Genomic DNA, 24755 nt, shown 5'->3' with positions numbered 1-24755 from the left:
GTTCCAGACAGCTCCTGCATCCTCTCCCCTCAGAACTTGGGAATTTTGGGGGATCTCTGCCCCTCCCCTCAGAACTCGGGAATTTTGGGGGATCTCTGCCCCTCCCCTCAGAACTTGGGAATTTTGGGGGATCTCTTCCTAAAGTTTCACCCCAAAGTGACAGCAAAGACAGCCAAAAACCCTTCCCTGATCCTTCCCTGCCCTCCCTGGGTGTTTGTCCCAGTTTTTGGGGACAAGCCCCATAATTAGGGAATGGGGTGCATGGGTTCACCCCAAAGTTACAGCAAACAGGAACCAAAAACCTTTCCCTGCCCCTTTCCAGCCCTCCCTGGGTGTTTTTCCCAGTTTTTGGGGACAAGCCCCATAATTAGGGAATGGGGTGCACAGGTTGACCCCAAAGTGACAGCAAACACAGCCCAAATCCCTCCCCTGCCCCCTCCCTGGGTGTTCTCCCGTTCCCTTGGCAGTGCTGAGAGGTGCCACCCGGCAGAGCCGCTGTGCCACCGCTGTGCCACCACTGTGCCACCAGGACTCGGTGCCAGCCCGTGCCACAGCCCAGCCCAGAGCGGGTTTTTCATCCAGGGGATGCTCACGGTTCTGGCAGGTTGGGGATGAAAGGAATCGCCTCTGGCCAGAGCTGTGGGACACCAGGAGAGGGAAAAAGTGACGGGCCCTGGCCTCGGGCCGCTTTTGGGGAAGGGTGAAGGCGAGGAGAGGAGCTGGTGGACCCGAAATGTTAATTCCTTCCAGCTGTTGTCAGTCTGGCAGGTTCTCAAAGGAAGTTTAATAGACTGCAGTCGTCTCCCCTCAGCCCCGTCCCCCAGCCCGCCAGAATCTGGGATTACATGAGCGGCTCTGCCTTCCAAAAACCCAGGGTTGTTTTATTTTATTTTTTTATTTTTTCCCTTGGCTCCAGGAGTGTTTTCTTTTCTGTGTGTGTGCACGCACGTGTGCGAGGCCTCGCTGCCATCCTCCGTTTGAGCCTGCCCGTTGCATTGCAGGGAATTGCAAGGGAATTTTGGGGGGGCAGAGAGCAGGAGTGGGGGTTGCCTTGGAATGAGGAGGAGGAGGAGGAGGATGAAGAGGAGGAGGAAAAGGCTCCGTGGGCCTCCTTGCTGGAGCGCTCCCCAGCCCTCCGTGTGAACTGGGAGGAAGCAGGATGGAGAAAGTATTTGGATTGGAAAATAAAAATCCTCTCCTGTTTTATTGATCACGATTGAGGACAGAAATAGCCCGGGCTGCTGACAGCCCTCCCCATTGAAGGAGCGGCCAAATGTGGGGCTCACCCCGAGCTGCTCCATCCATGGAAGAGCCCCGGGGTGTCCGCAGGCTCAGGACAGGGGGACGAGGCAGATCTGCATGCCAGGGGTTCCACACCTGCCTGCAGGATTTCCAAGCCTCCCCTTGTCCCTCCTGCTCTGCCCCGGCTGTGCCCACGCCAGGCTGAGCAGCCCCTGGAATCCATCAGCAATTCAACAACCAGCTCCCATCATTAGGACCACCAATGTCCCAGGAATAATCAGAAAAGGAAACCCCTGTGGCCAGCTGGGATCGGGCACTGCCCGCCCCAGGGAGCGCTGAGGGGACCCTGCACCAAAATACCCAACAATGCTGATTGAGGTGACCGGGGTTTTAATGTATTTTAGCCAATTTCTTTGAATTCTTTCACTTAAAACATCAAACTCAGGGCCAGCCAGGCTGGGCAAGGTGGGCAGGGAAGCCCAGGGTGCCCAGGGAAGCCCAGCAGGATCAACATCGGTGTGGGCATGGTGCTCCAACTCTGAGAAAACCATAAAAACCAAGCGCTGGCAGGAAAGTAATTAGTTAAAACCAAGCACATCTGTTGTTAATTAATTCCCAGGCAGGAGGATTTAACTGTTGCCTTGCCCAGAGTTTTGCAACCTGCATGGCCGGTGCCAGCTTGTGTCCAGAGGAACGGTTTAAATCGACTTTTCAAAGCCTTTTCAGGGTCTTGAGTCCGCCCTGGGTCACTGATCCCTGCTCCAATCCATCATTCCCACATCCCAGGACCACCCCTGGGATTTCCAGGAGCTTCTGGGGTGTTTGCAGAGCAGCCAGCACCGCTCAGGGCAGCGAATGCACCTCAGCTTCGGGGCTGGGGCTGAAATAAATCCGCCTGTGCCCCTTCCAACATCCAGCCCTGAGGAGCTGCTGCTGCAGGTGGGAACGGCTCTCTGAGGGAGGGTTTGCAGAGGGCAGAGCTCTGGGTAGCCCTGCGCTGATTATTGCTCTTTTATTTGCATTTTCTGCAAGGCAGCTGCCACTAAAGTCCATTGACGGGCGTGAACGTCACACCCATGGAGGAAAACGCGCCAGGATCCTGTCCCTTGCTCTGGATTGGGATCTGCTCCCTCTGGAGCAGCATTAAAGGGCTGGAGGACTGAGGAGGAGCAGGATGGGGGGCTCGGGGTGTGTGTGACCCCCAGCCCACCCCGGAATGCAGCACACAGGGCCCGGCCAGCCTGCACCGGGGGATCTGTTCCCCATTAAGCAGCTGCGGCTGGCGGGAGCAGCCCTGCCAGTTCCAAACTCCCTAATTAGCAGCAGAAGCCAGGCCAGGCTGAGGAAGGCCAGCGCCTTGTGCCAAGGATGCGAAGGGTTTGGAGCAGCGCCTGTGGAAAAGCTCCCACCGGCCCTGGCAGTGCCACATGGCAGGGATGGGCATCCCACCCTGTCTCTTGCTGCTTCACCGTGGGGCCAAGCCCCACTGCAGCACCCCCAGCCCTCCCCGTGGAGCGTGGGGTGGAGGAAGGCTGCCCACACCATCCTCTGAGCTCTTGCTCACCACTAAAAATAGGATTCCCGGCCGGGAGGGCAGCGAGCCCAGATCCCGGAGCAGCCCTTGTCGCCGTGACCAACTGACCCATTTGGCCTCGGGTTTTAAGTGCTTTTCCCTCCTCCTTCAATTGAGCAGCTGAGCCGGGCCAGACGAGCCTTTCCAAGGGCAGCGGGACCCCGGAGTGGGGTCGTGGTCCCTGAGCCTCGTGGCACAGCCTGGCACGCCCGGGGGTCCCACCCGGGGCAGGAGTGGCCAAAGCCACCCGAGTTCCAAGGGCAGCAATGTCACCAGCCCCAGCCCTTCTGCTGGGAATTTGCCTCATTTCTTTTCTCCCGTGGGGGAATTTGTGCCCTGGGGCTGGTGAAGCAGCCTGGAGCAGGTGACATGGCAGGGATGGTGGGACAAGGAGCCAGGGTTTGTCCCAGGGTTTGTCCCAGGGGATCCCAGGGTTTGTCCCAGGGTTTGTCCCAGGGTTTGTCCCAGGGTTTGTCCCAGGGTTTGTCCCAGGTTTGTCCCAGGATTTGTCCCAGGGTTTGTCCCGGGGGGACTGGGACACTCCAGGAACTCAACCTGTTCCCCGGAGCCAAGGACAGAAAGTCCTCCTGCATTTTCCTTCCCAGCACAAGGAGCAAACAGGATCACCCTGGGGCTTTCACTGAGCTGTCCCATGTCCCCAAGGCCAGCTAGGAGCAGGGTGGGCCGCAGGGACAGGGGACACGGAGCCTCTGTCTCCAGGGAGTGCCCTGCAGAGCATGTGCTGGGCCAGCTGCCAGTCAGAAACGAAGAAAGACCTTTATTTACAGTAAAAAGGAACAAAAAAATATAAAATACCGTGACACTTCCCTCCCCGTCTCCCCAGCCCGTCAGCAGGGCGTCTGCCACCCCTACCCAGCCACCACCCCTGTCCCCAGGATGGTGGCACGGGGCCAGCAGCTGCTGGGGGTCATTTGGCACCAACCGAGCCGCCGTGCCCTGGGACACGCGGGGGACACGCGGGGGACACGCAGGGGACACACGGAGCTTGGGACAGCTCGGCACAGCTGCAGGAAAAGCTTCTTCCAGGAGGGGGTCGGGCTGTGGGAATTGCACTTGGCACCGAGGGCAGGGGGCCTGGCAGTGCCCCCCAGCTCGGGAGGGACCCCGCAGCCGGGCCGGGGGTCCAGCACCTCCCGGTGCCCCGGGGCACTCAGCCCTGGTGATGTCCCTGCTCCGTGCCACCCCCCGTAGACTCGGGGTGGCTCTGCAGGATCTGTCCCCAAGGCCAGGACCCAGGGTGGCTCTCCATGATGAGCTGTCACCAGTGCTGGGGTGGCTCTGCAGGACAGGCTGTCCCCAAGGCCAGTTCCTGTCCCCAATGTTGGGGTGGCTCTGCAGGACGGGCTGTCCCCAGTGCTGGGGTGGCTCTGCAGGACAGGCTGTCCCCAGGGTCAGTTCCTGTCCCCAGTGCTGGGGTGGCTCTGCAGGACAAGCTGTCCCCAATGTCAGGAGCTGAGGTGGCTCTGCAGGATGTGTCCCCAATGTCAGGACCTGGGGTGGCTCTGCAGGACAGGCTGTCCCCAAGGCCAGTTCCTGTCCCCAATGCTGGGGTGGCTCTGCAGGACAGGCTGTCCCCAATGTCAGGACCTGGGGTGGCTCTGCAGGACGGGCTGTCCCCAGTGTCAGGACCTGGGGTGGCTCTGCAGGACGGGCTGTCCCCAATGCTGGGGTGGCTCTGCAGGACAAGCTGTCCCCAGTGCTGGGGTGGCTCTGAAGGACAAGCTGTCCCCAATGTCAGGACAGGCTCTCCTGCTCTCGGCTCAGGTGGCAGGAGGCTCCCACGGTCCCCAGTGCTGGCAGAGGTAGAGCAGGACGGGACACTTGATGGGACACTGCCAGAGCCCCCGCAGCCCTCTGGGGTCACCCGCCCTTCCCCGGGCAGGATCCCCCTCCAAGGACGAGGATCCCGAGGGTCCGGCCGGAGCCTCACCCGCTGCGGGAGAGCCTGGGGGGTCCCACGGGGGTCCCCCGGCCGGTGGGGCGCTCAGGAGGAGAAGCAGAGCCCGCAGCACTCCATGCAGATCTCCAGGCAGTCGGCGGACTCGCAGCAGGCGTCGATGATGCCGCAGTCCATGTCGCAGGGCAGGTCGCAGTCCGCGCACTCGCCCGAGTTGCAGCAGCAGCAGCAGATGCAGGAGTCCTCGGAGGTGCAGGAGCCGCAGGTGGCACAGTCCAGCACGATGTTGCAGAGGGTCAGGAACTCGCAGAAGAGGCAGGAGAGGATGCAGTGGACGCAGCAATCTGGGGAGGAACGCGCGGCTGAGATACCGGGGTGGAAATCCTCCCTCAGGAATCCATGGAGGGGAGGGGAAAAGGGGGCAGCCGCTGCCCCAGGGGTCTCCCTCAACACCCAGACCCCAGGAGAGACCAGTTTTGGAGGGTGGGAGATGGTCCTGCTCAGCACCCACCCTGCAGAGGCTGCCAGGAGAGACCAGGGGTCCCGCTGGGCTCGGAGGGTCCCACCAGGAGATCCCAAGTGATGAGGGGCCCGAGGGTTTGGAGGGTCCCACCAAGAGATCCCAAGGGATGAGGGGCCCAAGGGTTTGGAGGGTCCCACCAAGAGAGCCAAAAGGATGAGTGACCCAAGGGTTTGGGGGTGCCACCAAGACAGCCAAAGGGATGAGGGGCTCAAGGGTTTGGGGGTCCCACCAGGAGATCCCAAGGGATGAGGGGCCCAAGGATTTGGGGGTGCCACCAAGAGATCCCAAGGGATGAGGGGCCCAAGGGTTTGGAGGATGCCACCAGAGATCCCAAGGGATGAGGGGCCCGAGGTTTGGGGGTGCCACCAGGAGATCGAAAGGGATGAGGGGCCCAAGGGTTTGGAGGTGCCACCAGAGATCCCAAGGGATGAGGGGCCCGAGGGTTTGGGGGTGTCACCAAGAGATCCCAAGGGATGAGGGGCCCAAGGGTTTGGAGGGTCCCACCAGAGATCCCAAGGGATGAGGTGCCCGAGGGTTTGGGGGTGCCACCAGGAGATCCCAAGGGATGAGGTGCCCAAGGGTTTGGGGGTGCCACCAGAGATCCCAAGGGATGAGGGGCCCGAGGGTTTGGAGGGTCCCACCAAGAGATCCCAAGGGATGAGGGGCCCAAGGGTTTGGGGGTGCCACCAGAGATCCCAAGGGATGAGGGGCCCAAGGAGAAGGGCTGGAAAGAGCCCCCCATGGTTCCGCCCGTACCTTCCTGCGCCTCAATGGGGATGTGGGAAGAGGGCGACTTGGAGCTGCCCTTGCTCTTCTTGCTGCCCTGGCTGTTGATGGAGTGGTGGGGCTGCAGCTTTCGGGGCGGTTTCTGCGCGCTGGGCGCGGCCCGGCAGCTCCCGTTGCCCGCCTCCCCGTTGGCACCGCCGTTGGGCAGCAGCTGGGCGCAGGGCCCGGGGGGTGGCCGCACCTGGGGCTGGCCTGGAGGGGAGAGCAGCGCATTACCTGGAGAAACACCAGCCCAGAGCCCAGAGAAAAACGGGAATGCTGTCCCCAGCTGGACACCGGTGCTGATGGATGGATGGTCCAAGAGGAGGGAGATGGAACAGGAGATGTGGAAAGGTGGCTGGAGAGAAGGAAGCAGAGGCTCCAGAGGGAGGAAGGGATGGAAAAACACCAAGAAATGAAGATTTGTCATGGAGGATGGATGAAACTCATCAGAGGACCTGAAGGAGGAGATGTCCCTGCACAGCCAGGAGGGATGAGGCCACTGAGGCTGCTGGACAGAGCACCTGGGTGTCCCCGCTGCCCTCTCTAAAGCAGAGGAGATGAGGCAGCACTGCAGAGCCAGCCTGCTCCTCTCCCCAGCCCTGCAGGAACCGGCCACTTCCTTGAGGTCTCCACAACCTCTGGCTGAACTTCTCTGCAGGAGGAGGAAAATAACTCAGCGCTGTGGCCGTGCCTCCCTCCGGCCTCTCCTGCTGCAGCCCCGTGTCCCGCCAGCACGCTGCCAGAGCCAGAGGGGTGCTCAGCCCCTTGCTCCTGCCCGCTGTGCCCACGCTGCCTCCTCATCCTCATCTGGGAGCCAGCACAAGGTTCCAGCGCCCGTCATCCTCCTCAGTGGACGATAAATAAAATAAAATGATAAAATAAAATAAAATAAAATCCTGCCTGGTGGTGCTTGGGCCAAACTTTGCTTTTCCTCTCCCATGGCAGTAAACAAGGGATGATTCAGGGGAGAGGCTCGAGGGCAAAGGCGCCTCTTGGCACCAGGGAACAGGAGCTGCTTTCTGTGCAGGGCACAGGCGGTCCCTGTCCTGCATCCACGGAAATAAAACAGGCGGAAGGTGAAAATAAAGCGGGTGGAAGGTGAAAATAAAATTGATGGAAGGTAAAAGTCGCAGTTCTTGGTTTGACCAGGCTGAGCTGGGCTTGGGTGGCAGGGGGAGGTTAAACTGGGAGCTTGGTTTTGACACCCGCTGGGAAAAGAACTTAAAATAACCAGAGCTGAGCGGGAAGAGTGGGCTGAGAGCAGGAGAGGTGGGAGGCTGGGGAGGCAGAAAACAGGTCATGGATAAAACAGGGATTGCCTCCCTTTCCTAAAACCCTCATGGAGTGTTCACTCCCCGTGTGCCCTCACCCAGTGCCCTCTCCTGCCTGGCGCGTGTGCCGAGATGGCACCGAGGTGCCCACGGTGCCCAGGGCTGTGGCAGGAAGGGGCTGAGCCTGCAGGGAGCTGGGCAGGGGCTGAGCCAAGAGGGAGCCAGCAGCAGCTCAGCAGCCTGGATTCTCTGGGACTGCAGCAGGATGCACTTGGCGCTCCCCATCTCGCTGCATTCCTCAGATTAAACTGTTTGTAAATCAAAATCACGCTCTGGCTCCGGCGAGGGGCAGCCAAAGGCAGCCAGGAATCCCCCCCTCAAAGTTAGGGAAAATAGCTTCCATTTTTTTAGGACAGCCTTTAAGACACGAGGCCAAAGCTCTGCTAAAAGAGGCACCTTCAGCTCCCCGGTAATGTGGGAGTGGGAGGATCAGGCCTGGAAAACAGGATTTTGAGGAAAACTGTCTGTCTACAGCTCTTCAATAACCAAAAACCTCCTGGATGCTCACTTTGGGTGATGCTCCTGGATCCCCTCAGGCTGTCCCAGGGTTCCCCTGCTGGGACCCTCCCCGAGCCACTGCCAGGGCTTGGAATATTGTGACCACCTGGGTCTGCTGCTCCTGCCTGGAGCTCAACACGCAGAATTCCAAACCTGCAATCCCAGAGTTCCAAAATGCTGCAAAATTGGATGTGGGCACCAGTGCTGAGCCTCGGAGGGGCCAATCCTGGCACTGGTGGGCAGGGACGTGACCCAACCCCGACAGCCCCTTCTGCCCAGTCCCTGCTGAGCCTGCACGGGCCAGGCTGGCACGGGAATGCCACCGCCCCACGGGAGAGCCTAAAAGTGTTCCAAAAGGGGAGAATAACCCCCAAAAACCCCATGGTGACCCCCACCAAGAGCAGCACAGCGAGGAGCGAGCACGCAGAGGTGCTGCTGCTCACTTCCCAGCGAGGAGAGGGGAAGGTCCCTCCAGCAGCACCAAGAGGAGGTGCCCAAGTCCCCCCCAGCCCCGGGGCCCGTGGGGGGCGGCCGGGGGGCTGTGCTGGGCTGGGGAGGGGTCCGTGCAGCGGCTGCGGTGTGACTCAGGCGTACAGAATGTCTGTGGGCAGCCGGCCCAGCTCCAGATGCTGCGCTCGGGCTCCACAGCAGCGAACGTGCGCTCCGCTCTCCCCGCTGCGTTTCGCGCTCCTCTCCCCTCCCCTGCCCGAGCTCCGGAGGGGCAGCCCCGATCCCAGCCGCCCCCATCCCGCTGGGAAACTTCCATCCACTTTGGATGGAAGGGGAAGCTGCGAGCTGGCGTCCAGAGAAAGGGAATGGCAGCCCGGGAGAGAATCGCTGGGATCCGGGCTGGCGGCCAGGGAGGATGAACGGCTCCGGGAGAGGCTCCCAAATCTGCCGGACCCGCTCTCCCGCACCGGGGAACGGAGCGAGGGCACCCCCGGCCCGCCCCACCCCGCCCGGGGTAGCAGATTTTGGGGTGCAGCCAAAGCGGCTCGGTGCGGCCAGCCCGGCCCGGCCCGGCCCGGCTCGGTACCAGCCTTGCCAAGGCCGGAGCTGGCCCAGCTGGGCACGGCTCCTGCTGCTCCTGCGAGCGGCCGGGGATGTGGCATGGGGACATCAGGGGATGTGGCACGGGGACATCGTGGGAATGTGGCACGGGGACATTGCGGGGCTGTGGCACGGGGACATCAGGGGATGTGGCACAGGGACATTGTGAGGCATTGCCACAGGGACATCAGGGCCTGTGGCATGGGGACATCCTGGGGGGTGCCACAGGGACCCCCTGGGCAGTACCACGGGGACATTGCAGAGCTGTGGCACAGGGACATCGCAGGGCCCTGGCACGGGGACATCGCGGGGCTGTGGCACAGGGACAGGGCTGTGCCATGGGGACATCCCGGGGCTGTGGCACAGGGACAGGGCTGTGCCATGGGGACATCCCGGGGCAGTGCCATGGGGACATCCCAGGGCTGTGGCACAGGGACAGGGCTGTGCCATGGGGACATCCTGGAGCAGTGCCACGGGGACATCACCAGGCCCTGGCACAGGGACATCGCGGGGCTGTGCCCATGGAAATACCCCGGGGCCGTGCCACAGAGACATGCCAGGGCTGTGCCCACGAGAACGTTCTTTGTGGGTCTCCTCTCTCCCACCCAGCGGGGTTTGGGGGATGCCCCTTTCCCACCAGAGGACCCCACCCCTCCCCAAAGCGGCGGCCCCGCCGGGCTGACCGCACCGGGTGCCGTCCTTCGCTTTCGCCTCTCCGGGAGACTCGGGCTCGGCTCCAGCTTTGGTGTGGGGCGGAACAAAGCGAGGAGGAGCCGGGTCCCACCTCTGCCCCGCTTTTGGATGGGTCCCGCTGCTGCCGAGGGAGCGGCACCCGGAGCTGCCCCCGAGGGAAACACTCACATGTCACCGCTTCGGGAGCGCCGCAGAGCTCGGCCCGGGGGCTTTTGGTCAGCGCTGCCGAGGATTTGTCATCTTCCATCCCTTTCTCCTTCTTCGGCACCGCGGGGCGGGCGGGGGACCGGGGCTCGGCCGGTGGCAGCGCTGGGATCTGCCTCGGGGCATGGAGAGAGGGCTCAGCCGCTTCTGCAAGAAAAAAGGGGTCAGGGCTGAGCCCCGGGGTCTGGGATGAGCCCCCGGGGTCAGGGCTGAGCCCCCGGGGCCAGCCGAGCTCCCAGCCCGGCCCCGGGCACTGCCCAGGTCGGGTCAGGGCTCCGCTGTGGCACCCAGCACCGGGCACCAGGCGGGATGTGCATCACCCGGCAGCTGCTCACCCCGCTGCACCGCCATCCCAAAAAGCCTCCCGAGCTCTCACATTCCTTCTCCAAAAAGCCGGGGGATCTGGTTACACTCAGCAGCTCAAGCTGGATTTTTCATCCCCCTTCCCATGAAAGGGCCACTGTCTTCCCTGCGGGAGCTGGCTGCCACCTTCCCTCATCCTCCTGCGCTCTGGAGCAGCAGCAGCCCCTGCAGGACCCCGGGATGGGGCAGCAAAAAGCTGCGAGGAGCTGAGTTAGTCCCCATGGTAGAAATCCCGGTGCCCAAAACCCCCTGGCAGAAAGGCAGGAGGAGGCAGGACCACCTTCAGCGCCGCTGGGAGCCCGCTGCTCCATCCCGTGGGGTGCCCGGGTGGGGGGCTCGGTGCCAGGCCACACTGCCCCAGCCCCCTCCCTCTGCCCATCCCCCGGAATAGCAACGTCTTGCACAACAGGGGCTGGAACACGCTTTATATAAAACTAAATTATAGGCTGGGCAGAGGGAGGGAGAGCAGAGAGCCATAATTGCCCTGCTTGGAACAGGAGCGCTGCAAGCAGCCAGGGAGGGGAGGGGAGCGGGGAAAAGCAGCTTGGGACGCTTCATTATCCTCGATAAAACCGCGGTCCCACACACCAGAGCCGAGGAGGAAAGGAGGGCAACTCCAGATAATTAAATATCAATAAAGAAAATTAAAAGGAGCATAACGAGGGAAGCTGGAGGGTTGCAGCTGCACCCCAGGATCAGCAGGAGCCTGGAAATGCTGCAGCCAGTCCAAAGTGATGCTGCTCTCCTCCCAGCCCCACAACACCCTCCAAAGTCATCCACGTGCCTCAGTTTCCCCTCTCTGCACTCTGCAGGGTGCAGATCCAGACAGGGTTTTTTTTTTTGGGAAGGAAAACTCATGCCAGCACAGAGCCCTGCTCACAGCTCTGACAGGTGAGCCGATTTTGGAGCTCGGCCGAGGGAAGGAAACCCAGCAGCTCCAGCTGAATTTTGCACAGAAATGTTGGCTCCAACTCCAAATCCCAGGGGGGTGTGAGAACGTGAGCCCCAGATGGGAGAAGAGCCATTCCCGTGCCTCTGGACAGCCCAGAGCACAAGGGAGAGGTGGGGAGAGCAGGCTGCCATCCCCCAGGGGTGCAGAGGTGTGGGGTGAGTTACAGCCACACCTTGCTGCCTCTGTCGTGTCCCAGGCTGGACCGGCCCGAGTCAGCCCTGATCCAAAGCCAGACAGCAAATCCCGAGGGATGAGGGTGGGAAATGGGTGATGGGGATGATTGCCCTGGCCAGGAAGGGTTTGGGGAAAAGCGAGAGATGTCCCATCCCAAGGGTGACAGAGATGAGGAGCTCTGAGTGGAGCCAGAGGTGCCCAGGGCAGGGCACAGAGGGTGAAGCCCCCACAGAGTCCCTGAGCTCTGGTTTCTGCTGTGTCCTGAGCGTGTTCAGGGCTTAAAACCCCCCCAGGGCTGCCCAAAACAGCCACATCACTCCCCAGATCCCCTTCCCTGCGGGTCAGGGATTGGGAAAAAGGGCTGGAAAATCAGGGGCAGCAGCAGGAGAAGGGCTGGAACAGGGAGAGCTCAGCAGATCCCTGTCCCTGCCCCTCTGTGCTGCCTCCAGAGCATCCCTTGCCCGCTCTGTGCCCGCTCCTGGGGACAAGGACAGTCTGGAGCTCTGTGGGGCAGCAGCAGCCCCGGCTGGGTGGATCCACAGGGGTTTCCAGGCTGCTGGAATGGACTGGGATGGAGCCCAGGCTTGTCCCTGCCGTGTCCACTTCACACTTGTAATTACCCTGCCCAGGGGCTCACACACAGCCACAGCCACGCAGGGAGGAAGGTGGCGATTAAATTAACTCCCCCGGGAACAAGCTGGCCAGGAGAGGGACGAAAATAGCCAGGAATGAAGTTTGGGTGAGCTGATCCTTCCCTGCCTCACGCCCTGGCTGCTGCAGGGGATGTGGGGATGGGGCTGACCCCCAACTCCCCCTGGAATGGGGTGGGAAAGGACCCAGGGAGGGGCTGGGAGAAGCTCAGCACAGACCCCACAGGCTCCTGCCCCAAAGCTCCCTGCCCCTGGCATCCACAGGGAAGTGCAGAGGGAATATTCAGGGAAATGCAGAGGGAATATTCAGGGAAGTTCTTAGGGAATATTCAGGGAAATGCAGAGGGAATATTCAGGGAAATGCAGAGGGAATATTCAGGGAAATTCAGAGGGAATGGTCAGGGAAATGCAGAGAGAATATTTGGGGAAATGCAGAGAGAATGGTCAGGGAAATGCAGATGGAATATTCAGGGAAATGCAGAGGGAATATTCAGGGAAGTTCTTAGGGAATATTCAGGGAAATACAGAGGGAATGCCCTGGGAAATGCAGAGAGAATGGTCAGGGAAATACAGAGGGAATGGTCAGGGAAATGCAGAGGGAATATTCAGGGAAATGCAGAGAGAATGGTCAGGGAAATGCAGCAGAAATGCTCAGGGAAATACAGAGGGAATACCCTGGGAAATGCAGAGGGAATATTCAGGGAAATTCTTAGGGAATATTCAGGGAAATGCAGAGGGAATGCCCTGGGAAATGCAGAGGGAATATTCAGGGAAGTGCAGAGGGAATATTCAGGGAAATGCAGAGGGAATGCCCTGGGAAATGCAGAGGGAATATTCAGGGAAGTTCTTATGGAATATTCAGGGAAATGCAGAGGGAATATTCAGGGAAATTCTTAGGGAATATTCAGGGAAATGCAGAGGGAATGCCCTGGGAAATGCTTGAGCAGCAGCTCCCAAAATGCCCCCGGAAGAGGCAGCAGCTGTGCTGGCGCAGGAGGAGGTGAACAGACCCTTCCATAACTGGCTCATCCCACAGCTCCCAGCTCCCTCTCCTCCTTTAAACTCCCCAGTCCCTGCCCTGCCAAGCTGAGCCCTCCCTGGACTCTTTCTCCCCCAGAACAGGACCAGGCTTGACCTAAATCCATCAGGTTTAAAACCAACCACGACCCTGGGCCAAACCCTAAGGTGAGCCAGCCCTTGGGATGGGACATCTCTCACTTCTCCCCAAAACTCCTGCACCCCCAGACCCTTCCTGGCCAGGGCAAATCCCCCTCAGAGCCTGGATGAGTCTGAGTCTCTGCACAAGGGAGATGTGGAGGTGCTGTGGCAGAGCGGCTCAGATCTCTGTTTTTGGGGACAGAGGTAACTGAGGCACTCAAAAACAACAACCTCAGTTCAATAAATCACAGCTCTGCCCCAGGGCACCAGAGATCAGCACAGTGATAGATGTGGAGCTGCTTTCTCTTGCCAAGCCCAGGACATGCACATGGAGCCGCTTTTCTGATTATTCTCCCCGGTCCCAAAATCCAAATCCATCCGTCATGGAAGCCCCGAGACATCAGCGAGCTCCAAAATCCATCACGGGGGTGGGACAACAGGAGAGGAGAGATGCAAAGATGGAAGGTTTCATGGCTGGAACTGAGGATCCCATAAAATTCCTGCAAATTTCCTTTGCTTCCCAGCTGGAAAACCTTTGGCCTCACCTGGGCAAAGCTTTGGATAAACAGGAAAAATGAGGAATCCAATCAAAAAACAACGTGGCTCCCATGAGAAGTGACTTCCTAAATGCACAAAAAGCAAAACAAAGCAAAAAAACCCAAAACCACAAAACCCCCAAACAGCTCAGCAGGCTGGGAGTTGTTGTTATTTGTTATTTATAGAATTTGGGTGGGAAGGGAGGGAGGAATTTTGGGGCCAGACAGGCCAGGACCAGCGTCCATCCAGTCCATCCCTGCTGGGAGTTTGGCCTCGGTGACAAAACCCCAATTCCAGGTCGGTGTCCCTAAACAAACCCCATCCCTCCAAGGTCCTCGTGGCTCCTGCCAAACCAAATCCATGGGAGAATTGCTCCTACGAGGGGTTTCAGGGGAGACAAAACATAAATTCCCAGCAAGGAGCGTCTCAGTTTGGGAGGAATTATTCCTTCAGCAGCAGGGATCGATTTAATGTAAATATATTTACATTTTGTAGGTATTAAGGCACCATCCCAGCATGGAGCCGCAAGGGAAGGAGGAATCTTTAAGCCTGGACTGGAAAAAAGGGACAACAAAACTTCCCAGGACAAGATCCTTTCCTCATCTCCCAGCACCAGGCCTCATCCCAAAACCAGCACAAAAACCCCAAACACGCTGTGGGGACGGAGAATGGGGGAAAACAGTGGGAAAACAACAGGGAAAAGACCCAGACTGGGATTGAATTTGAGTTTGAGGAGCACCCAGAGCAGGATTACTCCCCAAAAGATGGAAAATTGGAGGAATCAGGGGAGGAAGGACACAGGGGGAAATCCGGGGTGTCCTTAAGGAAAAGCAATTATCCCTGAAGGCTGGAAAGCAGCAGAGGAGAGGCCTATCAGATCCAAGGAGATTCTGGGAATTACAGAGCAGGGAGAAATTACTGAGGGAGTAATTAAGGCCCAAACCAGGCCGGTAATTGGGTAACCTTGGGGGTTAAACCAGCACAGGTCCTGCCAGGGAAAAATTGTGTCTTCCCAATATAAGTCCTTTAAAAAAAAAAAGTTAATAGAGGAGGGGATCAACGGGAGCTGCTCAATAAATCTGCATTTCCCCAGCCCCTTTCATGCCAGCAGAGATTGAAACCAGGGCCCATCACACCTTCCCTGAGCTCCAGGGATTTTCCTTAAAAAACTGCCTCGGTCGGTGGGGAAACTGAGGCACAAAAATGTGATTTTCCCCGAAGAAATATCCCGTGGAGATGGAGCCCGAAAAGCTTCTCAGTGCTGCTGCTCACACTCTCTGTAGGTTGGGGCTTCTCCCCATGCCCAGATCTCAAAGCAGATTCCAAAATTTGGGGTACAGGAAGGGATTTTGGGGCTATTCTGGGAGTTCTGGTGCCCATCCCACAGGAGGGGGAATTCCAAGCATGGAAAAATCTGGGAAAAATCACCAGAACTGCAGCAAATACCCCGAGGAGGGCTTGGGTTTCTGCAGCTCCCAGGCAGGCACTTTCCAAGGAAATTCAATCAGGATCTGGAGCGGGAGCAGGGGCGACACAGCCCCAAGGCCCGGCTTTGTTTTGCTCAAACCCAGAAACTTTGAAAAAAGCCAGAAATCTGCTTTTTTTTTTTTTTTTCCCCTCAGGTTTCTTTTCTTTTTCTTCGTAAGCTTTGCAGTTGTTCAAAGAACAAACAGGAGAGAAGCGTTTTTCAGGAGCTGACAAGAAAAACTTGGAAAGAAAAACAGAAATGTTGCAAAAAAGTCTTTCTGTGGGGTAAAAAAAATACGCTTTTGTTTCTTTCAGGGCTTTTTTCGGGAGGGGCTCTTTGCACTTTGAGGATGGCTGCGTGCAACTCTGCAATCCTGCATTTAAATCAGTGCTGAGACAAGGAAAAAACAAATTTATTTTGATTTTGGATGGGTTTTTCCTTTGTTCCTACCCCTGCCTCAGAACAGGACAGTCTCAGTAAAGGGCTCCTGAGTGAGGTGGCCCCGATTCCTGCTGAGAATTCCCTGCTTGGGGCACCCCAGGGGTATTTTGGGTCTGAATGTTTCGTGTTTGGGGCTGGGCACGAAACGGCTTTTTCCGCCTCCTCTTATACCTCGGGGCAAAATCCTTGGGAACAGGCAGAAAGAATTAAGGAAAAATGTGTGTCCCAAATGCCCAGCTGGGACACAGGCACGGATTGGGGACAGGGATGGGGACACCAGGGTGGCAAATGTCCCGCTGGGAAGGGAAAAGGGAATGAGCAGAGCCAAACCCAGGGAGGTTTTGGTTCTGGAGATGGGTTTGTGTCCACCATCCTCATGAGGAGGAGGAGGAGGAGGAGGAGGAGAAGGAGGAGGAGGAGGACAAGGAGGACAAGGAGAAGGAGGAGGAGGAGAAGGAGGAGAAGGAGAGAGCCTCTCCTGCTTCCTGCTGTCCCTTCTCCCCCTCTCTGAAGGATCACCTCACCAAGCAAAAAACTCTTGTTTTTCCCTCCTGTTTTCTGCTAATTCCTCTAAAAAATGATTACCAGGGCAGACAGAGGCCTCTTCTCTCTGCGAACTACCTGTGGCTATTTTGGGGCCTTGCTTTGCCATGTCCCCGTCCCTGTGGTGGCACCCAGCCCATCCCTGGAGATGCCAGGGAACAAAATTCTGGGAAAAAGCTCCGTGTCCAGCTGGGGAACAGCAGCAAACCTCACCTGAGCTGCCCAGCACACGCTGACCACCCCAGTGCCTCAGTTTCCCCATTTATTCCCCAGCCCGGGGGGACCCAAATGAGCCAATGTGGTTTGTAAAACTTGGGAAAGGGAATGGAGGGAGAATTCCCAGGCTCGGCGCTGCGTGACAGAGCCGCTGGCCCCGGCCCAAGCCACCAGGGCTGTGCTCCTGAGTGTCACAGGGACACACACCCGGCCACTCATCCCTCCCTGAAATCACGGAGAGGGAGCAGGGAGAGGTGGGAGCAGGGGTTTGGGATGGGATGAAGGCTCTGGAGCCGGGGCAGTGGGGGTCAGGGAGAGCCCCTCGCCCTCCCCGCGCTGCAGAGGAGGGGAGAGCTCGGTCCGGCTCTGCTCGGGCTCACGGCAGAGCTGAGGAAGAGCAGCGGGGTTTGGAATGGTTTGGGGTGAAGGTGAGACCCCCTCAAGGTGGGAACATGGAACTGGGCACTGATGGATGCTCCTCCAGGATGGGAAAACGGAATTGTGCAGGATGGATGTCTCCTAAACTTGGGAGCGCCAAACTGGGCATTCATGGATGCACCTCCAACAGGGAACTGGGACAACCGGTCCCCAGTTTGGACAGAGTAAATTCTGCACTCATGGATGCCCCTCTAACAGGGAACTGGGACAACAGGTCCCCAGTTTGGACAGACCAAACTGGGCACTGATGGATGCCCCTCCAACAGGGAACGGGGACAACAGGTCCCCAGCAGGGACACATGGAATTGGCATGCATGGATGGCGCTCGAACATGGACGCACCAAACTGGGCACTCCCTCCAACAGAGAACACTGAATCGGGCACTCACAGCTAGTCCTCAAACTTGGGAAGACCAAACTGGGCACTCAGTGATGCCCCTCCAAGATGGGAATACCCAAATTGGGCACTCATGGATGCCCCTCCAACAGGGAACGGGGACAACAGGTCCCCAGTTTGGACAGACCAAATTGGGCACTGATGGATGGCGCTCGAACATGGATGCACCAAACTGGGCACTCCCTCCAAGAGGGAACACTGAATTGGGCACTCACAGCTACTCCTCAAACTTGGGAAGACCAAACTGGGCACTCAGTGATGCCCCTCCAAGATGGGAATACCCAAATTGGGCACTCATGGATGCACCTCCAACAGGGAACGGGGACAACAGGTCCCCAGCAGGGACACACAGAATTGGGCACTCATGGATGGCGCTCGAACATGGACGCACCAAACTGGGCACTCCCTCCAACAGGGAACACTGAATTGGGCACTCACAGCTACTCCTCAAACTTGGGAAGACCAAACTGGGCACTCAGTGATGCCCCTCCAAGTTGGGAATACCCAAATTGGGCACTGATGGATGCACCTCCAGCAGGGAACGGGGACAACAGGTCCCCAACAGGGACACATCGAACTGGGCACTCACAGATGCGCCTCTTAGATGGGAAAACTGAACTGGGCACTGATGGATGCCCCTAAAACTTGGGAAGACCAAGCTGGGCACTCAGTGATGCCCCTCCAAGATGGGAACACCGAACTGGGCACTCACAGATGTCCCCCAGTGCCTCAGTCGGGTCCCAGTGCTCCCGCCCAGGCCACCAACACACCTGGGAGCTGAACCACTCTCCACCCACCCACAACTCCCTGTGGCCACAGGGAAGGCAGAAAAGCTCCAAAACCATTTGCCCCAAAGCAATGAACAGATTTTGAAGGTCATTTTTGAAATCCCCATCCCAGCTGCTGGTACAGGAGCTGTGCTCAGCACTCTCCGAGCTGAACTGGGGACAAGCCCCTTGCAAAAAGCTCTTTGCATTCCCAGCTCAGCATTTCCCACCTGGAAAAGGAAGGAAATCCAGGGAAATCAGCCTCCTGCAGCTGCGGGGGCTCTCTGGGGCTGAGTTTGGAGCGGAGCTCGGCCGGGAAGCGGAGCTGGCCGTATCCAGCTGGAGGAGCAGGGGGGAGAGAACAAGGGGGTGCATTCTCCGAGCCCCGGGCCGGCCGAGCCCCGGGCCAAAGCCAACAGCGGCCGGTCCAGCTGTGCCGGATCCGAGCGCCGCCGTGCCCGAGCTCCCGTGGCTCCGCTCGGCCGGTTTTTGGAGATTTTGGGAGCTGCTCCCGGCGTGGATTCGGCCCCTTTTGTGTCTGGCCTGACAGACAGAGCGCTGTGCGCTCCTCCAGCCTCCTGCTCGGGTGGGTTTTAGTCTCTTGTGGGGTTTTAATGCACTTTCTGCACGTGAAACTTGGCCAGAGGGGCTCCGGGGGGCTCAGCTGGGAGGATTCCCCAAATTTTCCATCCTTTTCTGCACGGTCTGGTCCCTGTAACCAACCCCTCACCCCCATCCCTTGGCGGGGTTTAACTCACACCCCCCCAGCTGCTCCCCGGGCTTGGCCCCGGGACAGAAACTGCGGCAGAGTTCGGGATGCGAAATCCCGGCGGGCTCCGGCAGCTGCTGAGCTCCCACACAAACACAGCCACGGGAAAACGTGGCCAGGGGCACCGGCAGCACACGCTGGGATGGTCACAGTCACACACCAACACACACCAACACACCCAAACACTGCCAGCACACGCTGGGATGTTCACAGTCACACACCAACACACCCAAACATTGCCAGCACACGCTGGGATGTTCACAATCACACACAGTCACACACCAACACACCCAGACTCTGCCAGGGGCACAAACACACGCTCAGATGTTCACAATCCTGCACAAACACACACTCAGATGTTCACAACCTTGCACAAACACTGCCAGGGGTACAAACACACACTCAGATGCTCACAGCCCTGCACAAACACACACTCAGATATTTAGAACCGTGCACAAACACACTCAGATGTTCATAGCCCTGCACAAACACTGCCAGGGGCACAAACACACACTCAGATGCTCACAGCCCTGCACAAACACACGCTCAGATGTTCACAATCCTAAACAAACCCTGCCAGGGGTACAAACACACGCTCAGATGTTCACAACCCTGCACAAACACACACTCGGATATTTAGAACCCTGCACAAACACACACTCGGATGTTCACAATCACACCCCAACACTGCCGGGGGTACAAACACACACTCAGACGCTCCCACCCTGCCCCAGCCCTCAGCCATCCATCCTCCCCCACCCCCCGGCCGCGCTCCCGGCTCCTGCCCGGGCACAGCCCCCGGCCCTGCACGCCCCCTCCTCCTTCCCCTTCCCAGCAATGCATCCCCACACCCCAAACTTCCAGCCAGTCCCCCATAAATGCGCCCCCGGCAGCCCTGCACACACCCCCACTCATGCACACACCCCCACCCCCGGGATCCCAAAGCCTTCCCTGGGATCCCAAAACCTTTCACGGGATCCCAAAGCCTTCCCTGGGATCCCAAAGCCTTTCACGGGATCCCAAAGCCTTCCAAAATGTTCCCCAGGATCTCAAAACTTTCCTCGCGATCCTAAAGCCTTCTCTGTGACCCCACATCCTTTATTGGGATCCCTAAACTTTCCCCGGGATCCCAAAACCTTCCCTGGGATCCCTAAGCCTTCCACAGGATCCCAAAATGTTCCCCGGGATCCCAAAACTTTCCCCGGGATCCCAAAACCTTCCCTGTGACCCTGCAGCCTTCTTTGGGATCCCACAGCCTTCCAAGGGATCCCAAAGCCTTCCTTGCGATCCCAAAGTATTCCCTGGGATCCCAAAATCTTCCTTGGGATCCCACAGCCTTCTCCGTGACCCTGCAGCCTTTCCTGGAACCCCGAAATCTTCCCCGGGATCCCAAAACCTTTCCCCAGATCCCACAGCTTTCCCTGGGATCCCAAAACCTTCCAAGGGACCCTGCAGCCTTCCTTGCGATCCCAAAACCTTCCTCAGGATCCCACAGCCTCCCCCATGGCCCCGCAACCTTTCTTGGGACCCCTAAATATTCCCCGGGATCCCCAAAACCTTCCCTGGGATCCCCAAAACCTTTCCCCAGATCTCACAGCCTTCCTTGCGATCCCAAAACCTTCCAAGGGATCCCACAACCTTCCTTGTGATCCCAAAACCTTCCTCAGGATCCCACAGCCTTCCCCATGGCCCCACAACCTTTCTTGGGACCCCTAAATCTTCCCCGGGATCCCCATAATGTTCCCCGGGATCCCAAAACCTTCCCTGGGATCCCCAAAAACTTTCCCCAGATCCCACAGCCTTCCCTGGGATCCCCAAACCTTCCTCAGGATCCCACAGCCTTCCCCATGACCCGCAACCTTTCTTGGGACCCCTAAATCTTCCTCGGGATCCCAAAACCTTCCCTGGGATCCCCAAAACCTTCCAAGGGATCTCACAGCCTTCCTTGCGATCCCAAAACCTTCCAAGGGATCTCACAGCCTTCCTTGCGATCCCAAAGCCTTCCCCGTGGTCCCACAGCCCTGACCCCCCCTCCTCCAGCCGCGCCCCTCTTTGTCCCCTCCGTGTCCCCCCGTACCTGGCGGCGGGACCGGCTCGGCTCGGGGCTGCTGCGGGCGGCCGGGCCGGGGGCTGGCGGGCCGGGACATGGGTGCGGGAGCTCCGGGAGCTCCGGGAGCTGCGGGAGCCGCGGGCTCGGTGCGGGGCCCGTCCCGCCGCGCTCACCTGGGGCCCCGCGGGGCACCGCGCCCGCCCCCGCGCCCGCCCCGCATCCCCCGGCCCCGGCGATGGGGGCCGGCCGGGACGCGGGGCTGCCTCTGGGCTGGGCTTCGAGGCTTTTTCGTCGCCGATTCTTTCCAAAAATAAAAGAAAAAAAAATAAAAAAATTGAAAAAAAATCAAATTAAGCAAGGAAAATATATAAAAAAGAGGTTGGGAGCGCAAAGACGCGGCCAAGCCGCGGCCGCAGCGCTCCGGGAGCTTCTGCTGGAGGCTGGAGCGGTGCCGGGAGAGGGGAGAGGCGCGGGGCAGGCGGAGGTGGCTCCCGGGCCAGCCTCGCATTTGGGATTTCACAGCTGGGCTGCGCTCCCGCCGCTGGGCTGCGTCCCCCCGAGGAAAAAGCGGGGAGAGCAGCGGGGCTGGGCCGTGCTCGGGGCCCCCGCGTGGGTGTTTGGACTCCTTGGGTGGGTGGTGGAGACCCCCGGGTGGGTGTTTGGATCCCTCAAGTGGGTGTTTGGACCCCTGGAGTGGGTGGTGGAGACCCCCGGGTGGGTGTTTGGATCCCTTGGGTGGGTGTTGGAGACCCCTCGGTGGGTGCTTGGACCCCTGGAGTGGGTGTTGGAGACCCCCGGGTGGGTGCTTGGACCCCTGGAGTGGGTGGTGGAGACCCCCGAGTGGGTGTTTGGATCCCTCGGGTGGGTGTTGGACCCCTTGGGTGGGTGTTGGAGACCCCCGGGTAGGTGTTGGAGCCCCTCGGATGGGTACTTGGACCCCTGGAGTGGGTGCTGGAGACCCCCGGGTGGGTGTTCGGACCCCTCAGGTGGGTGTGGGACCTCCAGCCCGCCCTCTTTCCCCCACACAGGAAAGCCAAGAGGGAACTTTTATTCCCTGACTCCCTGGCGTGCCCAGGGAACGCCTCTGCCTGCCCCAACACCTCCCTGCCTCAGTTTCCCCAACTGGAAAATGAAGTTCAGCTCCTTGGGGCAATGCCAGCGGCCACTGGGAGCAGAGGTGACAGTGTCAGGGCCACCAGCAGCGCTGAGGACACCGAGGAGCCCGGGCTGGAGCAGCAGAGCAGCAGCAGAGCAGCAGCAGAGCAGCAGCAGAGCAGCAGCAGCAGCGCATCCCGAGCAGCCCAACCCCGAGTTCAGCGCTGGCTCGGGGTCCCCGCAGGGCCCCACGAGGGTTTGTCCCCGTGCCGAGCGTCACGAGGAGCTGCTGGGATGTTTGTGGGGTTGTTTGCAATCAACTCTTTGCTGTGTTTTCCTGCGCTCAAGAGCTGCAGGGCAGCCCGGGACAGGCCGCAGCAGCAGCAGCAGCAGCAGCAGCAGCAGCAGCAGCAGCAGGAATTGTCACACTGTCCTGCAGTTGGTGCGTTTTTCTCTCCCTCAACATTTTTTTCATAGAGGAGCACAGAGAAAACAATTTCTATTTCTGCTCCTTGTTTTTCCCATGTGGAATGTGTTTGGAGAATTGTTTACCTGCAGTGAGTGCTTGGTTGGATTCTGGTGAGGATTTTTGAGCCTGGTGGCCAATCCAATCCAATCCAACCCAATCCAATCCAATCCAATCCAATCCAATCCAACCCAATCCAACCCAATCCAATCCAATCCAACCCAACCTAACCCAACCCAATCCAATCCAATCCAATCCAATCCAACCCAATCCAATCCAATCCAACCCAATCCAATCCAACCCAATCCAACCCACCTGGGGCTGGACTCTCCAGAGAGGGTCATAAGTCGTGAAGTAGTTAGATTTAGTAGTTAGAAAAGCAGGTTTGCAGTTTTAGTATCTCCTTTAAATAGTATATTAATGCATTATAGCATAGTTACAATAAAGAAATCCTTCAGCCTTCTGAGCTGGAGTCAGACATCAGCATTCCTGCCCACCAGGGAATTCCCAATGCTGTCCTCGTGCCCTCCCCCCGTGCCAGGCCAGGGGTCACCCCCAGCCCCTCCGGAGCCCGGGCAGCCGCCGGGTTTTGCAATCCGGAATTTCGGAGCCGGGGGAGAGCCCTGGGGGCTCCCCAGAGGTGCCACAACCCTTCCACCACCACTGCCACAGCTCTGTCACTGTCCCCAGCGGGGTGAGGGACAAGGGGCCACCACTGCAGTGTCCACGTGGGAAGTGGGAACGAGGAATCCTGGGGCACAAAGCGGGAATGGACCCTTGGGATGTGTCCTGCAGGCAGAGCTGGCACTGGGGGTGAAGCATTGGCACCCCATGTGCTGTCCCTGGGACACCCGCCCCACTGGGAGCTCCCACGGCTCCGCTCAGCCGATTTTTGGAGATTTTGGGAGCTGCTCCCAGCGTGGATTTGGCCCCTTTTGTGTCTGGCTCCTCCAGCCTCCTGCTCGGGTGGGTTTTAGTCTCTCATGGGGTTTTAGTGCAGTTTCTGCACGTGAAGCTTGGCCAGAGGGGCTCCGGGGGGCTCAGCTGGGAGGATTCCCCAAACTTTTCTATTCTTTTCTGCACGGCCTGTGCCCCTGTAACCCGCCCGGAGCTGCAGAGCAGCCTCCAGCCCCTCCTGCTTCCAGCAGGGCTCTGCCAGCTCTCCAGAGCGTTTTTTAGGGCAGCATCCAGGCACGGAGCTGGGCCGGGGCTGCGGGCGGTGCCGGCATCGCTGAGTCAGCGGCATCGTGCCAGTCCCACCGATGCTGCCGCACCTTCCTCCCTGCTCACCTGGGCACCTTCCTCCCTGCTCACCTGGGCACCTTCCTCCCTGCTCACTTGAGCACCTTCATTTCTGCTCACCTGGGCACCTTCCTCCCTGCTCACCTGGGCACCTTCCTTCTTTCTCACCTGGGCACCTTCCCCCCTGGTTACCTGCCTGCACCTTCCTCCCTGCTCACCTGGCTGCACCTTCCTCCCTGCTCATCCCTTCCTCCCTGCTCACCTGGGCACCTTCCTCCCTGCTCACCTGCCCAAAAATTCCTCCCTGCTCACCTGAGCACCTTCCTCCCTGCTCACCCCTTCCCCCCTGCTCACCTGAGCACCTTCCCCCCTGGTTACCTGCCTGAAAATTCCTCCCTCCTCATCTGCCTGCAAATTCCTCCCTGCTCACCTGCCCAAAAATTCCTCCCTGCTCACCTGAGCACCTTCCCCCCTGGTTACCTGCCCAAAAATTCCTCCCTGCTGACCTGGGCACCTTCCCCCCTGCTCACCTGCCTGCACCTTCCTCCCTGCTCACCTGCCCAAAAATTCCCCCCTGCTCCCCTGCCCGCACAGCTGCGGGTCCAGCCCTGCCTCGGCCCGGGCAGCGCCAGGGATGCTCCCAGAGGGAGCCCAGGAGTGCTGGGATGGAGCTGGAGCAGCAGAACATGTTAGAGATAAACAGAATAAACAACCTTGAAACAGCACAGACCAATTATGGCTTCTGCTTTGGCAGTGGGGCTGACAGACAGAGACTTTCTACAATCTGGGAATCACCAATACCCACAGATTCCGACAGCTCAGCACAGAGAAAGGAGCGTGGTCCATAAAAACAAGGATTTTTCCCCCAAAATATCTTCCTCTGTGAAGAAAGGAGGATAGAAAGGAGCAGCCTGAGCAGGGCCTGGGGTGTGGGGAGCCGCCGTGTCCGATGGATCCCGCAGATCGTGCCCAGCCGCGTCCTGCGCTGCGAGGAAGGCGGTGGGGCCTGGCTGGCTCTGGGAAAACAAGGCCGCTCCTGTGGGGCTGTGGCTGCCCTGAGCCACATTCCCCAGCCCTGGCACCCGGCACCGCTCCCGGCTCCACCGCCGCCGCTGCCAAAGTCAACCCAGCCCGGCTCCCGCAGCTCCCGGTGCTCCTCGCGGGGAGCAGGGGCTGGGCTCCACCTCCCCTGGATCTGCACCCCAAAAACCCCGGATCTGTACCTCAAAT

General features: G+C 59.2%; 1 protein-coding gene across 1 annotated transcript; it reads right to left on the bottom strand.

The window, feature by feature from the left end:
- Nucleotides 1–3567: 3567 nt before the first annotated feature.
- MDFI (MyoD family inhibitor) lies at nucleotides 3568–21264 on the bottom strand. The gene is made up of 4 exons (XM_030291751.4): nucleotides 20750–21264; nucleotides 9765–9947; nucleotides 6013–6234; nucleotides 3568–5077 (listed from the first exon to the last, which is right to left on the bottom strand). The coding sequence occupies exons 1-4, from the start codon at nucleotides 20817–20819 to the stop codon at nucleotides 4821–4823; spliced, it is 732 nt and encodes a 243-aa protein (XP_030147611.4). The 5' UTR covers nucleotides 20820–21264; the 3' UTR covers nucleotides 3568–4820.
- Between the last annotated feature and the right edge of the window lie 3491 nt (nucleotides 21265–24755).

The sequence above is a fragment of the Taeniopygia guttata genome, chromosome 26 (genome assembly GCF_048771995.1).
Source record: "Taeniopygia guttata chromosome 26, bTaeGut7.mat, whole genome shotgun sequence".
NCBI classification, from domain to species: domain Eukaryota; kingdom Metazoa; phylum Chordata; class Aves; order Passeriformes; family Estrildidae; genus Taeniopygia; species Taeniopygia guttata.
The sequence above is the reverse complement of the archived record's forward strand: the minus strand, read 5'-3'. Positions and strand labels throughout refer to the sequence as shown.